Source organism: Mytilus edulis, chromosome 2 (genome assembly GCF_963676685.1).
Source record: "Mytilus edulis chromosome 2, xbMytEdul2.2, whole genome shotgun sequence".
Lineage (NCBI taxonomy): Eukaryota > Metazoa > Mollusca > Bivalvia > Mytilida > Mytilidae > Mytilus > Mytilus edulis.
In genome coordinates this window covers 106,343,043-106,360,226 of record NC_092345.1, presented here as the reverse complement: position 1 = coordinate 106,360,226, position 17,184 = coordinate 106,343,043, and the positions used below count along the sequence as shown (strand labels likewise).

The 17,184-nt window shown below is 32.2% G+C and overlaps 2 protein-coding genes across 16 annotated transcripts in view; one reads left to right on the top strand and one right to left on the bottom strand.

Moving 5' to 3' along the window:
- Positions 1 to 18: 18 nt before the first annotated feature.
- On the top strand, positions 19 to 9,768 carry LOC139513872 (RNA-binding protein 48-like). The gene is made up of 5 exons (XM_071302787.1): positions 19 to 205; positions 2,388 to 2,581; positions 4,558 to 4,703; positions 5,085 to 6,055; positions 8,147 to 9,768. Exons 1-5 carry the CDS (start codon positions 83 to 85, stop codon positions 8,198 to 8,200), a joined length of 1,488 nt encoding a protein of 495 aa, XP_071158888.1. The 5' UTR covers positions 19 to 82; the 3' UTR covers positions 8,201 to 9,768.
- Positions 9,229 to 17,184, bottom strand: part of LOC139513873 (zinc finger CCCH domain-containing protein 10-like) — a 108,223-nt gene continuing 100,267 nt past the window's right edge. For all 15 annotated transcript variants that reach the window (XR_011662536.1, XR_011662537.1, XM_071302794.1 and 12 more), the window contains one exon: positions 9,229 to 11,347. The gene's annotated coding sequence lies outside the window, so the exon portion shown is untranslated. The remainder of the gene's footprint in view (positions 11,348 to 17,184) is intronic.

Genomic DNA, 17,184 nt, shown 5'->3' with positions numbered 1-17,184 from the left:
TATATGGATAAATGTATCTATTTGATGTGATTTTCAGATTGGTGGTCTTGTACGTTGATATTGATGTTTAGTACAATTCAAAATGTCAGCTCCCATGGATGGAAAATCAACAAATATTCCTGCAGTCCCTTCTCACCACATTCGTCTAAACCTGTGTGCAACTCGACCATTATATAGAGAAGGAAGAAACCCTAAAGCTGTAAAAGTAAGATAATGTGAAAAGAGGAGTTTTTATTTTTGTCCTTTTCAGTGTCTATTTTTTTATTTTTTGTTTCACACATTTGATCTTCATGACTTTAATCCTATATCCAACAAACTACAACAACTGAACAACAGACTTCTGACTTAAGGCAGGTGAATAAAAAAGCAGCAAGTATGAAAGGTTTAACAGGCGCAAACTAGTCCTGAACATACATGCAGCTTCCTGTTACCTGTTACCTGTTACCTATTCTGTACTTTCCACCTTTATCAGATGAACCACTTCAGTTGGAATATCCTCTTGAAGTGTAGAATCCCTTATATTCACTATTGGATTCATAGGAAATTAATATTGCTAGCCTAGAATAACAGATATACCACACTGTCTGCCATAGCTGCAGAACTGTAGCTCTTAGGTCCTTATGTTACAAGCTACGGTTCCGCAGCTAGGTCTGCCACTGCTAGACTGAGACTCTTTATCAGCAGGATCATGTAAATAACGGATATATATGAAGGGAAACGAAGTTTGTATGAATTATGTTTTTGATTCAAACATATTTTAACTTCAAAATCTGTTTAAAAAAGAAACAAAAATTCAAATACCGAAAGTTTCTGTTTTTTGGTCCTGTTAATTAATATGAGGCAGGCATAACCTGGGGACAAAGTCTGTATATGTATTATTTTTTTACTTCAAACATGTTAATAAAGGATACGGAAATACCGTAACGTTCCCGATTTTGGTTCTGTTGTTAGGGATTTAGCTGTGACGTTCTTTAAGTTATGACGTCATATTCAATGTAAACTAAAGAAACGCTTCCATCAGGTAACGTTTTTTTTTCAAATAAAACAATTATTAAAAATGAAACTGTATTGAGTTCCAATCTTATATTTTACTTTTTTTTTCAAAGTCTCGTGCAAACAAGACAGATTTCTGCGCAAATGCAGGGAAAACCGGAACAGGAACTAGATCTGAAAAAAAAGTTAACGATTTTGAGTTCATTAGTAGAATGAAAAATTCGGGAAATTTTCCCGATTTTTTTTTTTTTTTTTTTTTATTGATTTTTCTACCGTAATTGGGACGAAAAGGGAGTTTAGTTGTGACTTCATTTAAGTTATGGTGTCATTTTCAATGTAAACAAAGAAACCCGCTAGCCTATTATCAGGTAATGTTTTTCATATCAAAGAAATATAAAAGTGAAATTGTTATTCTGCTCCTTCTTGTATGTTACTAAAAAAAGGATATATATATATTTTACTCAAACAAGACTGGAAGAAAGAAAGAGATTTCTGTGCAAATAAGTAAAAAAAAAAAGTAGTTTGAAAATAAAAAGTTAATGATTTTGAGTTTTTTTTTTAATTCAAACATGTTGATAAAAGAAACAGAAATACAAATGTACTGTAACGTTCCTGATATTGGTTCTGTTGTAAGGGATTTAGTTGTCACTTTATTTAAGTTATGATGTCATATTCAATGTAAACAAAGAAACGCTGTTATCCAGGTAATGTTTTTAACATATCAAACAATTATTAAAAATGATTGAGTCTCGTGCAAACAAGACGGGAAACGGAAGTAGATCTGGAAAAAAAAGTTAACGATTTTGAGTTCATTATAGTCATTGTTAGTCCAATGTTATTAGAATGAAAAATTCAGGAAATTTTCCGCCATTTTTTTTTTTTTTATTGATTTTTCTACCATAATTGGGGACTTCGTCCCCATTATATTTACAAAACATCCTGATATCTCAGTTTTCATAATTAACATCACCAACACCCATCCTTGCCCATTGGAATCATTCTATACATAATAAAGAAAATGTTCTTTTCCTTTTTATCTACAATTCTTCATTAAAAAACTGACAATGTTCCTAGGGTGTCAGCCCCTGTGCCCTAACTAGAATATTTAGCAATACTGTGTTGCATTGTTTCGTGTTGTTGTCCATGACATATTCATACATATTTGATTAATGTATCATACCCCCAGTACTGTAAATTATTTTGTAGGTCTATACAGTAAACCAAGAGTTGCAGTACTTGATGATTCAGTATGTACCAGCATTGGGTACTACACAAAAATTAATTAAGCTGTATTTTGTAGGTCTATACAGTAAACCAAGAGTTGCAGTACTTGATGATTCAGTATGTACCAGCATTGGGTACTACACAAAAATTAATTAAGCTGTATTTTGTAGGTTTATACAGTAAACCAAGAGTCGCAGTACTTGATGATTCAGGATGTACCAGCTTTGGGTACTACACAAGAATTAATTAAGCTTTGTGCAGTTCATGGTGCTGTTGAGGAGTATCGGTTATTAGATGAATTCCCAACTGTTGACAGATATACTGATGTAGTTTTGGTAAAGTTCAGAAGAATACTGTCTGCAAGGTTATTTTTAGCTTATAGAAGAACAATATTCAATTAAAAATCCAGTGTTTTTACTTTTAATGTGATTGAGAAAGCATTATCATAATAATATACCATAATATTTTGACCCAATCATTATTACAGGGTCAGTTTCATTTTATTGTGATCTTCCAAGAGGACTAGCTTTAAAATATTTGATGAAATATACAGTGATAATTACATTGGTCTTTTATTGTATGATTTAGGAATAAGTGGCAACAGCAGTTGACTGAAAATTAATAAATATTAGGACTATTTCATAAAACACACATTAAAAATCATAGAAACAGTCTTTTTATTATTTGCTTATTATGGTTATCCAACTGTATCATAACAAGTTTGAATTTAAATGTATCAAGATCTAGATTATGTTAGCACAATTAGGGAATATTAAAGACTGTTCACAAATTTACTTTTTATGCCCCACCTACGATAGTAGAGGGGCATTATGTTTTCTGGTCTGTGCCTCTGTTCGTCCGTTTGTGCGTCCGTTCGTCCGTCCGTCCGTCTGTGCGCTTCAGGTTAAAGTTTTTGGTCGAGGTAGTTTTTGATGAAGCTGAAGTCCAATCAACTTGAAACTTGATACCAATGTTCCCCATGATATGATCTTTCTAATTTTAATGCCAAATTATAGTTTTGACCCCAATTTCATGGTTCACTGAACATAGAAAATGATAGTGCAAAGTTCAGGTTAAAGTTTTTGGTCTAGGTAGTTTTTGATGAAGTTACAGTTACATCAACTTGAAACTTAGTACACATGTTCCCTATGATATGATCTTTCTAATTTTAATTCCAAATTAAAGTTTTGACCCCAATTTCATGGTCCACTGAACATAGAAAATGATAGTGCGAGTGGGGCATCCGTGTACTATGGACACATTCTTGTTTTTGTAAGAGGAGATAACTCAGTTAAATTTTTTAATATAGAATGTAGAATTATATAAAAATTAGGAGGTGTAGTACATGTTGTAAGATTTTAACTAGACATGTATTCACCAAGAATAAAAGACCAGGATGTGGACAACTATATGGTCATTATATGTCCTTCAACAATGATCAAAACCATTATTTATAGTAAATCATACTAGGAAAATTGAAAGATACATGTCTTGTCAATTTTTTTTTAGGTCAAAGTTCTATTATTAAGTTTTCTTTTAATTTTTAATTCAAGAAAATAGCTTGATAAAACTACATCTCCAATACTCCAGATATATCTACATGTATGTGCTGTATATATTAGATTTTGGTTGTCCATTTTGAATTCATTCACAAAGGAGAGGGACGAAAGATATGACTGTCCCAGTCAAACTCATAAATTGAAAATAAACTGACAACGCCATGGCTAAAAATGAAAAAGACAAACAGACAAACAATAGTACACATGATACAACATAGAAAACTAAAGAATAAGCTACATGAACCCCACCAATTGGAACTCTTGGTTAAATAGTTTCCTTGTGAGCAGCAACCCTCTATCAAGAAAATCATGATAGAAAATGCAAGCACGGGAGTATCGTATCAATTGGGAGATATATACCCCTTACGCAGGTGCTGCTGGAATGTTCACAATTGGAAAGCTGAAATTATCTCCTTTGTCGTAAAGTTCTGTTTTCAACCGACCCTCATTGTCAATTTTTAGATGTAAGTCAAAATATGAGGCCGACTTTACTGTATCTGTAGTATCCTTTATCTCTAGTTCGATGGGATAGATGCGTTCAACATAGTCACCAAATTTTGAATTATTTAGTGAAAGAACATCATCTATATAGCAGAAAGTAGAGTTAAAGGATATTGCTAACTTCTTACCATACTTTTCTGGTGTGTATCCATCATCGTAAGGTGAATACAGTCTTTACATCATTGATATTTTACCCATATCTTTATTTGTTAACATTTGTAAAACGTTACTCGACTATTTTTATAAACAAATTGACTTTATGTAAATATTTTGGTTTCAGACATGCCAAGAAGAAATTAGATAACTGGTCATTTTTTGGAGGTGTACTCCATGTTACTTATGCTCCTGAATATGAAAGTGTGGAAGAAACCAGAGTAAAGTTGCAGGATAGACGCAAAGGAATTGCAGCTAGGCTAAGAATTCTTGGTAAGAATTGTATTGTCATTTAACTTGTTTAAACATCTATGTTATGTTCTCACTAAACCATAATTATAATGTGAAAGGTTGTGGTCTAAGGAATTATTAATAAAATGAAAAGAAATTCATGTAACTGTGAATTTGTCAAAGGTCAAATTCATTCTTGTTAATAGTTTCTTTAAAAATTCCTGACTTTTGGAAAGCAATAACAAGTTTTTTTTCAGAGTTAAATAACGTAGATATTGAAAGTCAGTGTTGTCAATGTATCTGCAAAGTTAATCTAAAGTTTCAAAATTTGAAGTTTGTTTGCTAATTTAAAATGTTACTATGAATAAATCAATTCAGTTACATAGTTATTTATATTGTAAGTCTTTCTCTTTCATTTCATAGGTAAAGATCAATCTAGAAGAGGGAAGACATCTGAAGGTCACATTGAGAATGATAGTAAACAAGCACATAAAGTTTCAGAAAGTATTGAAAGTAGAATTCCAGCTTTACCAAGTTATCAAAACAACCACAGCTTTAGCAAAAATCATGTTTCAACAGATAACTCTCAGGATAACATTAATAACAAAATGCTTCATATAACAAATTTTTCTAGTAACCATGGCAACAACACAGATTATTCAACACATCAAAATAGTGAACCTTATTCATATGGAAATAACTTAGTTTCTGCTGAAAAAAATGACAATCTTCATCAAACACATTCTCAGCAAACTTCTGTGAATCCACCACCACCAGTGATAGAACCTCCACCATGGTGTCAACAAACTCTAGTCATCCCACCACCACCCGTCAGAGAGGCATTCCCAAATTATTCTAAAATTAACCAACATAAAACAACATTTGATTTTGCTAGAGTTCCGACTGCTAATGCACCATTCCCTTCAGATTATGACGGAAGAAAGTTTCCACAAAATGTTGCTGCTAAAGAAATAAAAACTCAAATACATGTTGATCATCCCAAAGATGATGTGATTAAACAAAATTCTGCTGGCTCAAACAAACAATCAGCGTCTGCTCATGGAAACTTATCACATCCAAAATATAATAAAATCTTAGATAAAACGGGAGCCAAACAAGAGAAAATTATAATCAAGGATTTTAAAAAGTGCGGCGCAACTCCTAAATTTATACCTCGACAGACATTGAATTTATTGAAGGCAAAGTCAGAACATGGGGAAACAAAAGCATCTAACAAGGATAATCTGGAAATAGAATTGAGAAAAAATGCAATAGTTTTAGGTAGTACTCAGGGACCTGCTTTAGTTCCAGAGGAATTCAAAAAGAAAGAAAAATCCTGCACAGAAAAAGCTGTTGAAGACACTGTCGAAGAAATAAGGAAGAGAGTATCCATGGTAAGTTGCTATTTTGTTTGTTGGTAAGTTTTAAGTCAAAAGTTCCATTTCTCAGATAATGTAGGGCAAAAGGTGTACAGAATGATTGTTACATACATTTTTGTCTGGTGTGGTTCATCTGAAATATTTCATGACTGGGACTTTTATAGCTGACTATGCAGTATGGGTTTTAAAAGGGATAGTGATCTGGTGGCAGTGGTGTTAACTAACTTTTTATAAGCTTTACATTTTAGAAGGTGGAAGTCATTTCATGCTATATATTTTGTATATAGATGCCTTATGTTATGAAGTTTTCATTTGTCTTATATCTTTTGTCCTTGGCCTTATTTTCATGGTTGAGTGAATACTCTCTTGTAATTAATGTAAATTTCTATCTAAGAAGTAATAGGATATGTGATGTATAACTGTATTTAGTTTAATTGGACCATGACTTCATTTTCACAGTTCATTGCTCATTGTTTAGTTTTATGTTTTGGTCTGTTTTTCTTAAAGTATAAGCAATAGTTCAACTTACTATATTTAATGTATGGAATGATTGGAAGGTTTATGTCTGTCTGGCAGGTTTCATTTGACCTTGATCTCATTTTCTTAGTTCATTGGGCAATGTTAAGTTTCCATGGTTAAGCAATTTGTCAACTATATTTAATGCATAGATTGTGTGCAAGGTGTACATGTCTATCTAGCATGGTTCAATTGACCTTTACCTCATTTTCATTATTCATTAACAATGTCAAGTTTTCCTGTTTAATTCGTTTCTAAGAAACTATAATCAATAGGTTAATTATATTTAGTGTATGAAATGATTGTAATTTGTAAGGTGAACATGTGTTTCCAGTTTGGTTTGTTTGGTTTATCTGACCTCATTTTCCTATATCATGTTATATTCATGTGATACTTGTAGTAAAGCTATATATTCAAGACAATCGACATAAAATCAATGGTCATTGAAGTAGACAAGGCTCAGTGTTGAAGAAAGCACTTTGACCTATAATGGTTTACTTTTATAAATTAAGACTTGTGGATGGAGAGTTGTATCATTGGCACTCATACCACATGTTTTTATATCAATCATAAAAGGAGGCGTGAAATTCATAGTATGCACTCTTATTTCATTGTTGAAGACTGTACGGTTGCCTATAATTGCTTACGTCCACTTCAATTGATTTGTGATTTTGTTTTTATATTGATATAATGATAAGAATGGTTTGATTGCAAATGAGACCAGTATCCACTATGGACCAAATGAATTAAATGTAAGCAACTTTAGATCACCAAACAGCCTTCATCAACAAGCATATGCACAGGTCCATTTCTCAGATGCTATAAAAGAGGGGCAAAAGATATCAGATGGACATTCAAACTCATGGATCGAAAACAAACTGACAATGCCATACCTCAAAAAGAAAAAGATAAACAGACTAATAATAGTACACAAGACACAACAAAGAAAACTAATAGACTTAGCAACACAAACCCCACCAAAAACTCAGGGTAACTGATCTCAGGTGCTACAGAAGGTAAGCAGATCCTGCTCCACATTCAGCACCTGTTGTCTTGCTTTTATTATTACAAACCCTGCAAATAGTCTAATAAAGAAATATTTCATGGGGGCTGGAATATATCACGATTTTACCACGGGTTGGCCCTTTATGACAAATATTTTACCCTGAGCGATAGTGTATCGATTTTTTAAAAGGTTTCCATGTCTATTGATCTCTATTGACCTTGACCTCATTTCTTGGAATATTCTCTATTGGTCAAGAAATTAGTAATAAGGTCAGATGCAATTTGATGTATAGAATAATGGTCTAATGAATTCTTCCACTGATTTCAATTCTGACAGAATTCATTAGACCATCACTTTTATTGTTCATTGTTCATTCTTAAATTTTAGTAGTTGGGTCTGTTCCTTAGACACCAGGATTCTCACTGAGGATTTTAGAAGGGGTTTATTAGCAATAGTATGTCTTCTTCCATGTTCTACCCACATTCAACAAGTCTGTTTGATTGTACTTGTTTTGTTGGTTTGCTGCCACATTTTCATAATGCAGATATTTTATTTGTATTTATTTGGTTTATTTTCTTTTACAGTTCTCCTCTGAAAAAGAAGATTCAACTTCAAGAAAGAGACCAAAACCTCCATGAAACAAACAAATGCATATATGATTGTGATTGTATTGTTTCACTTAAATATATTTTTTGTATTAAAAATTGAGAACAACACTTTATAAATTTCATGCACTTTTCTGTATTTACTTTCATCAGCAATACTCAAAGCTAAAGACTATTTTTTAACCACCTCCATTTTCTTTGTAATCTGGTCTTTCATTTTTGCTTGTGTGCTTTGTCTATATCCTTTGAATGATTTTTTTTATTAAGTGTTTAAGATTATAATACAATATTGGCTGCTGTACCCCTACTTTTGACATTTTTACCTATTATGTCTGTTTGTCTTGTTCACACATTGTTGTCAATATAAATTATTAATGCGAGAGGTTTAGCTAGCTATAAAACTCCTGTACCAAGTAAAGAATATGACAGTTGTTATCCATTTGTTTGATGTGTTTTGCAACTAAGAAGTTTTTCATTTTTGTCATTTTACATTGTAGATCAAAATGACGTTCCGAAAATCAAGGTTTCACAAATTCTTCTCTAGTAAGAGATCTTAGATGAACACTTTAACCAATGACAGCCCTGGTTATCATGTGAAAACTTGTATGCTTTAAGTAACAGGAAGATCTGTGATCCTCATTGGGTTTAACCAGGGAATTTAAAAGTGGTATTCCAACTTCTTGTTCAATCATGAATCATTCAAGGGTATAGAACTATTGGTTCTGAGTATGAACAATGTGTCACAGCAGGGACTAAGCCTTCCTGCAAACTGTTAGCACTTTAAAGTTGTGTTGGTCTTGTAAGCAATAATTGTTTTTCATTTAATGTTTAACAGTTATTAGTTATTTAGTTCCTTTCATGGTTCATATCCTTTGGTGTATACATGTAGTTGTCATTTTGGGAGTCATTCATTTTTTTGTGTTAGAAGCCGATAAAACATAAAAATTTGTCTATTTACAGTTTTTTTTTCAATTTAAAGATGTATTTAAGGCAAAATTAATAATTTACCTTTATATTTTTGGGGGGGGGGGAGGGAGTGATACCAAAAAAACCTCCAAAAATTTATATATTAACAATTTTTTATTTTATCAAAATATAGAATTTTGATTATACAGAATTTTGGTAAAATGCCTTTATTACAATGTGCTGGCATCCAAAAACCTGTACAAAATCATTAACTGATTGTGGAAATTGTCATCATATCATTGAATAATGAACTAAAAACATGGCAATGAACATATATAATTCAGACATTCAGATGAAATAATTAGATATTCTTTTGTCTTTTCATAAACATATTATAGACAGAAATCTTGTGATAATTAGACTGTTCAAATGTAATGATAGCACTCATAACCATGGAAACATGTTGCATAACTACTCTACATCACAAAGTATGATCCATTTACATGACATGTAAAAATATAAACATTTTGTAAGTTTATGGGACCCATATGGTAAAATCATTCACACTTCTCTATCAAACAAGTGTAGAATGAGTTATCTCTCTTACACCATATACAAACAAACCAACTCTCAAATAGCTTCTTTTTTGCCAGCTTTGGGAATTTTACTTTCTCAAGAAATGTTGGAACATAAAAGAAAGAAAAAAAAAAAACACAGAGAAAAATAAGTAAGTTAGTCTTTTGACATGTGTATGCAAGACAATTTAAAATAAATAAATTTTGAGATTAACAACAACAGAATATTCAATCCACTATACATAATTCAGATTTATAAAATATATATAACACTGTAATAATGGAACAGAAAAATTCCCATCTTAAAATATTACAGAATGTGGCAACCTTTATACAGCATGCTAATGTTAAGCTTCTATAGTTATATAACATAAAAAACATCTGCAGTAAAACATTGTATCCAAGGATTTTTACCAGAGAATTCTCAAACAAGCACAGTTCATTAAAATTTTCAATAATTATCAGCGAAGTAGAAAGAACCTTGTTACAGTGGTTCAGTAGAATTCCACATTTTATTAAAAGCTGTTTAAAACAGACTAACTACGCCAAACATGTGCTAGAGAGTGGTTTGTGCTGTTAATCTGACAATTTTATGTATTTTAAATGCAGTAAATATCTTCCTTGTAAATACTGTACTTAATTTGACATCAGTTTTTATGTCTCACAGTTGTACCAATAAATGTATCTTGTAGCAGAGGTTAATTGCATATCATATTAAGATAGACAATCTGTAGTAAGTAAAATGTATGTTTAAAATGAAGAAGTTTAACTTTTGGTCTACACTATAATAACATAAAAGGATAAAAAAAATCAATAAACTTAAAAGTATGAAGCTAGTTTTCCACGTCTTGTGGTTAATTTACAAGATCAATAATAATCGTTACAAAGGTTTATTTCCACTCAAAAACAATAACATGTTTACAAATTATTCAAACAAAACAATAAATGTATCTACAATGTGAAACTCAGTCTGCATGAACATTATCTTATAAATTCTTAATAAACAACAAAAGAAAAGTTAACTAGACTCTCAAACTTTGATCAATAATTCAACAATGAATACAGCATAAAACAATAGTTCTTTTTCAATGACCCATTCAACACAATCAATACTGCCCTTTTTACACGTCTCTCGTGGGAAAGGTACTCCAGATTGACTGGAAACACAAGATTGTTCAGTCAAAACTATATACTTCCATTGTAAATACACCTGACCCATAAAGATATTGTTTCATACTTTCTCATTGGCACTCATACCACATCTTCTTATATCTATTCTTAAATGTGATATCACAAAAATACTTTTGATAGTGTCTAGAAATTATATTTGATTGGTAGTAAAAAAATAGTTGTCAAGTTTCTTACTGGGAAAAAGCCATAAGTTAAAATTAGCTCAATTTCTAAGTCAAAATAATACTGAACAAGACCCAAATATCTGTCCAGCCATCTATATTTCCTGGAAAATTTTTGAACAATAACAATTTCCTTTGTTTATGTTTTTTTTTTCAAGAATGCAATTTACAATGAAACTTCTAATGATTTCAACTTTTGATCTTGTGTTCCCAAAGTAAGAGTCGCCTCCCTTTTAATACATAGTACTGATAATAGTCTTCTATCCTCCCTCTTGTCCTGTTGTCCCTGTAATCTCATCAATATCTGGACTGTTCTTTCTATGCTCTATGACCTCCATGGTATACATCTGGAAAAGAGATATAAGTTATTTGTCTTTTAGTTTATAGTCAAGATGTTGCCCGTTTTTTTTATACACTTTAGAATTATTAATGCCCCCTTTATGATACAATCTCCCCCCAAATCTTAGGTGTAAAATTAATCTTACGATAAATTTTACACTTTAATCTTGCGATAAATTTTACACTTAAGATTTTTTGTGAAAAGGGCTACTGCATTTCTTTTAAATTTATTTTTGTAAGCTACCAAGATTCAGCTACAAAAGGTGAAATGAAACTTGTAAGACACCAAACATAAGAAATGGCTGTGCTTGTTCAGAATCATATCATATATGTCCTGAAGATTCAATAACTCTTGTTGACAGTTGCATTAATTAAACCATCTTATTTGGAAAGATGAAATAGAATTTCCTTTAACATTGTTTACCAGGAAATGCACAAATTTCTGTTGTGAAAATTCTAGCTTTAATGAGGCCCCTGTTGGGAGATAATTAGACTGTCAATTTCCTAATGAAATCAAGAGTTCCAAATTAAGGACATGGCTGATTCCCTAAACAGTAAGGTCACTGGAAAAATTGTAATAATTAACCAATATAGTGATGCCTTGAAAGTATGAATATACAGCTCTGTTGATCTTGTAGGTTGCAAATATCCAGATCATAAAGTTAATTCTAATGTTCATTTTGTTTGGATAACATCACTAAATTTTCATGGCATCCATTCACAATTGATGCTATGAAAACATACACACAAGCACAGACAACGAACGACAGATTTTTATTGTATGTTTTAACGTTGTTTTTATCAGTTTTATTAGAATGGAGATATTAATACTGTATTTTAAGCTCCAACAGCATCAATAGGTGATTTGATGGTAACAAAACCCCTTTTACCGTCTCCAGTAACTCGTCACCAGTAAACATATTTTGCGACCATCAAATCACCAATTGATTCCGTTGTAGCTTAAAATTCAATACAGTAATCTCCTAAATATCAGTTGGGAAATTATCTTTTTGTTGTGTACCATCTACTCCAAACAATATAAAACAAATTCGCTTCTTCCAATCCAACTTAAAATCTTCATCAAGAACAAAAGTTGTCGTAGGGCACAGATCAACAAGACAGTGACCACATTGACACAAAATATAAAAGTTTATAAAAATTTGTCAGTTCCTGTCTTGAATAAGAGCTAGATCAGGATATTTCTCAGTTATGTCCCTTTTAACAAGACTGTTGAATAACAGCTAGATGAGGATATTTCTCAGTTATGTCCCTTTTAACAAGACTGTTGACAGTAAAGAAAACCCCACAAAACAACTTCTTGTATCAAGCATGCCATTCCAAACAACTTCTTGTATCAAGCATGCCATTCCAAACAACTTCTTGTATCAAGCATGCCATTCCAATTTTTCACTATTCAAAAAATGTGGAAACTCACTCCTTTATACAAATTTTTATAGAGACCAGTCTGTTGGTAGTAAAACACAACTTAGCAAATATTACTTAATTCTAAATGATATTGAAAACCTTATAACAAAACCCTCTAAATAATGAACATTGATCTATCTCCCACTACAAACATATATCTAAATAAATATAGCTTTGCATACACTCTGTTATAATCCTCTTTACAATCTCAATAAGTTTCCATTATTATGATTATTATGCAACTTAATATCGTTTGAGATTTGTCACAGTATAATACTTATAGTAAGACCATTACACAGTCTAGGTAATCAGAAGAGTACATAATAGTTAGATCGACCCAATATACAGTAATGTATTCTAAGTAGCCAATAATTCCATATATATCTGTATTTTTAACTGAATTTGTATTGAATAGGCAAATAAAGACTTTTATAAATAAACACTTTAAACTGTAATGATACAATTTCCTTTAAAGCCAGTTCCCGGATACGGTTTTCAGACGAATCTGTCATGTGACTTCCATCCCCACGTGACAAAAAATATATGCATAGAAAATTCCTACACATGTTGAGCAAACGGGTGAAAGTTTTATCTTATACTGCACTAAATATTTGGGAAATTAAAATCTAAAAGAATGGTCACCCTCCCTCAGTCATACGACAATCACGATTATGTACTTACGGGACATTAATTATTTTTATACTACCCTACTTAATGACGTTTATGAAAGTGCTGGAAACTTTCAATAGCGCAGAGATATAGGCACGCCTTCTATCTGGTAAATGACGTCATAAAGGCGTGCGAAATTGATGATCTTTTCCGGTGAAAGACATGATTCCAGAAATGACCTATTATACATAATCTAAGAAGTTCTAGTCTGGTCTCCACCAGTTTATACTGTCGGACAATGTTTTGTAGAATATCATGTATTGTTTTACAGGAACTTGATCTGGTAATATTTTTGTAGTATGTACGAAATATGAAAGGTTACATAAAGTAAGTCTACAGCACCATAAGGGGCAATAGGAGGGGGTGTCATCCAAAATAGAAAATAAAAAAAGCCCCCCTTGTATTAAAGTCTAAAAATGTACCAGGGTACCCCCTCTTTAAAACAAAATTTATTTGGATACATTTTCTTTAATCCAATGACCAGATTAGCTCCAATATATACCAGCCTACCTTCTCTTTAACACAGTTTTATCAGAATGAGGGTAAATGTTCGTCTCATCTATACATCTACCTCCGTTAGATTCCCATTGGCACCAGGGCAACTTAGATTGATATTTTAATGAAGCTTTAAATCTAAAATAAATTGATAATCACTGCAGTGCTTGTATCCAGAGAAGTACTAATGTCTTTTTAATATGATAAATTACCTCTAACAAAAGTTACTTTGATATAGTAACTAATATTGTAACATGGTAAACAAGAATGTGTCCAAAGTACACGGATGCCCCACTCGCACTATCATTTTCCATGTTCAATGGACCATGAAAATGGGTAAAAAATATAATTAGGCATTAAAATTAAGAAGATCATATCATAAGGTACATTTGTACTAAGTTTCAAGTTGATTGGACTTCAACTTCATCAAAAACTACCTTGACCAAAAACTTTAACCTGAAACTCGCACTTTCTTTTTCTATGTTCAGTGGACCGTGAAATAGGGGTCAAAAGTTTAATTTGTCTTTAAAATTAGAAAGATCATATCATAAGGAATTAACATACGTACTAAGTTTCAAGTTGATTGGACTTCAGCTTCATCAAAAACTACCTTGACCAAAAACTTTAACCTGAAGCGGGACAGACAGACGAACGAACGGACGGACAGACGAACGAACGGACAGACGGACGGACAACGGACGCACAGACCAGAAAACATAATGCCCCTCTACTATCGTAGGTGGGGCATAAAAATCAGCAGCACTTGCATTGGTAACATTAGAGACATATAATACAATATGTCTCTGGTAACATTACTGTTTTTGTTTGACTTCACTAAGTCTATGCATGATACAAGTATAACAAACAAAACTAAGAAAGTATTTTTGGTCATGTGACTCCTTCATCAGGTATTTCTTGACAATTTGACTATTATCTTTATAAGCTCTTAGTTAGGAGCTTATTTGTTCTTATATTATACCACCTTGACCACCCCTTTAAGAATGTAAACTAACTTTGCAGTGAGGTTTCCCCATCTCAGGACCAATCAGAACATCCCAAAACATTGAGGTTCCCATATCTCAGGACCAATCAGAACATCCCAAAACATTGAGGTTCCCATATCTCAGGACCAATTAGAACATCCCAAAACATTGAGGTTCCCATATCTCGGGCCCAACCAGAACATCCCAAAACAGTCCAAAACATTGAGGTTCCCATATCTCAGGACCAATTAGAACATCCCAAAACATTGAGGTTCCCATATCTCGGGCCCAACCAGAACAACCCAAAACATTGAGGTTCCCATATCTCAGGACCAACTAGAACATCCCAAAACATTGAGGTTCCCATATCTCGGGCCCAACCAGAACATCCCAAAACATTGAGGTTCCCATATCTCAGGACCAACCAGAACATCCCAAAACAGTGAGGTTCCCATACCTCAGGACATTGAAGTTCCTATATTTCTTGACCAATCAGAACATCCTAAACATTGAAGTTTCTATATTTCTTGACCAATCAGAACATCCTAAACATTGAAGTTTCTATATTTCTTGACCAATCAGAACATCCAAAACATTGAAGTTCCTATAGTCTGGACCAATCAAAACATATCAAACATTAAAGTTCCCATAATGCAACACCATTTCTAAATTGGTCCATAAATTTGTTAACTTCTTTAGAATAGTATGTTTTCTATGAAATTATTTGAATATTATAAGATTTACAATTTAAAAAGGTTCATATCTATACAATTTTCACAATATATTTTCTTCATTAAATTGGAGCTTTTTCATTTAATATTGACTTATCTTTAAGCTGTGTAACATCACAGGGTCTTAAACAGACTAACAATGTAATAAAATCATACTCCACGGTCTCCACATAGAATTACTATTATAACAATCTATTAATTACTGGTCATAAAGGTTGGAAACAGTACAAAACAGTTCGCTTCTAATCAATGAACAAATAACCTGATTATAACTAATTAGAAAACCTAGCACTGACTACAGGGCATCGCCTGATTGTAGTTAATTATAAAACACCTGCGTTAATATCCTACCAAGATAGCCATACATAATTAACTCAAAATCAGGTAAATCAAATCCCATCAAACTTTGATCAATTACAGTTATATATGATGCGTCATGCAGTATTTAAGATTTTCTTTGTAAATTACAGCAAAACTAATCATGTCAGGTAAACTCCAGCATATTAATTCCAACACGCCAAAGTCAAACTCTCCGTTATTATGATATATTTGGTTAGTTTTCTACAAAAGGAAAAGTAATCCAATCATGATTGACTAGCTTCCTTGATCTAATCAACAAGGGAATTTTTTCTTATTAATTACATCACAGTGGAATTGTTCGAGGTTTTTATTTCATTTTTCTTTAAAAAGTCATTAATTTTGATTCCTTAAAGCCACGATTTTGTCATTTATGTATTACAAGTAGTCTGAATTTGTCTTGTATCTATTTCATGTGGTCTGACCAAATATATATAATTACAATCAGACAATGTAAGAAAAAGGGCTGAAAAATACAAAATATGTAAATTGACATATTGAAACATGACATAAGAGACAACATGCCTAAACTATACATATGTTTCCCTTCATTTGTCTGTACACGTGTACATGTATTGGTATTGTAAAATAAAAACAAGTAGCCTGTCTTTCAAAAACATGTTGCATCTTTAGTCTTTTTGTCAAAAATCTAAGACTATAATACACTAAAAAGAGATTCTTTCAAGTCACTTTCACTCTCAACTATATTTATTCTTTGAAAACCCAACTTTTATCAGCAGGAGTTATTTCCTTCTTTTTTTTTTAAATAATTCCTAGTTACACTGTGTTAAAATCGTAAAATGGTGTCAGACAAATGTTTTGCAGCCTTGCTAAACTAAACTACTGAACTAGTATATTTGTTTAGGGGCCAGCTGAAGGACGCCTCCGGGTGCGGGAATTTCTCGCTACATTAAAGACTGTTGGTGACCGTCTGCTGTTGTCTGTTCTATGGTCGGGTTGTTGTCTCTTTGACACATTCCCCATTTCCATTCTCAATTTAAAAAAAATTCCAAATGGATGTGTTTGCAATGTGTGGCTTGTTATATTCTTTTGACTGATATTTCTAAAGTTGACTTTAATAAATTGATGGGGAAAAAAACAAATTTAAACTAGAAAACCTACCAAAATCCACAACAAAAAGTGAAAGTTCAATAGGGTAAAGTTTTATTTTATTTAATAAATTCT

What these genes read in the sequence shown, in the direction of transcription:
- LOC139513872 (XM_071302787.1), top strand. Translation starts at nt 83, where the DNA reads ATGTCAGCTCCCATGGATGGAAAATCAACAAATATTCCTGCAGTCCCT. An exon ending in AGAAGAATACTGTCTGCAAG is followed by an intron (nt 2,582 to 4,557) that starts GTTATTTTTAGC and finishes TTTTGGTTTCAG; the next exon opens with ACATGCCAAGAAGAAATTAG. An exon ending in AGCTAGGCTAAGAATTCTTG is followed by an intron (nt 4,704 to 5,084) that starts GTAAGAATTGTA and finishes TTCATTTCATAG; the next exon opens with GTAAAGATCAATCTAGAAGA.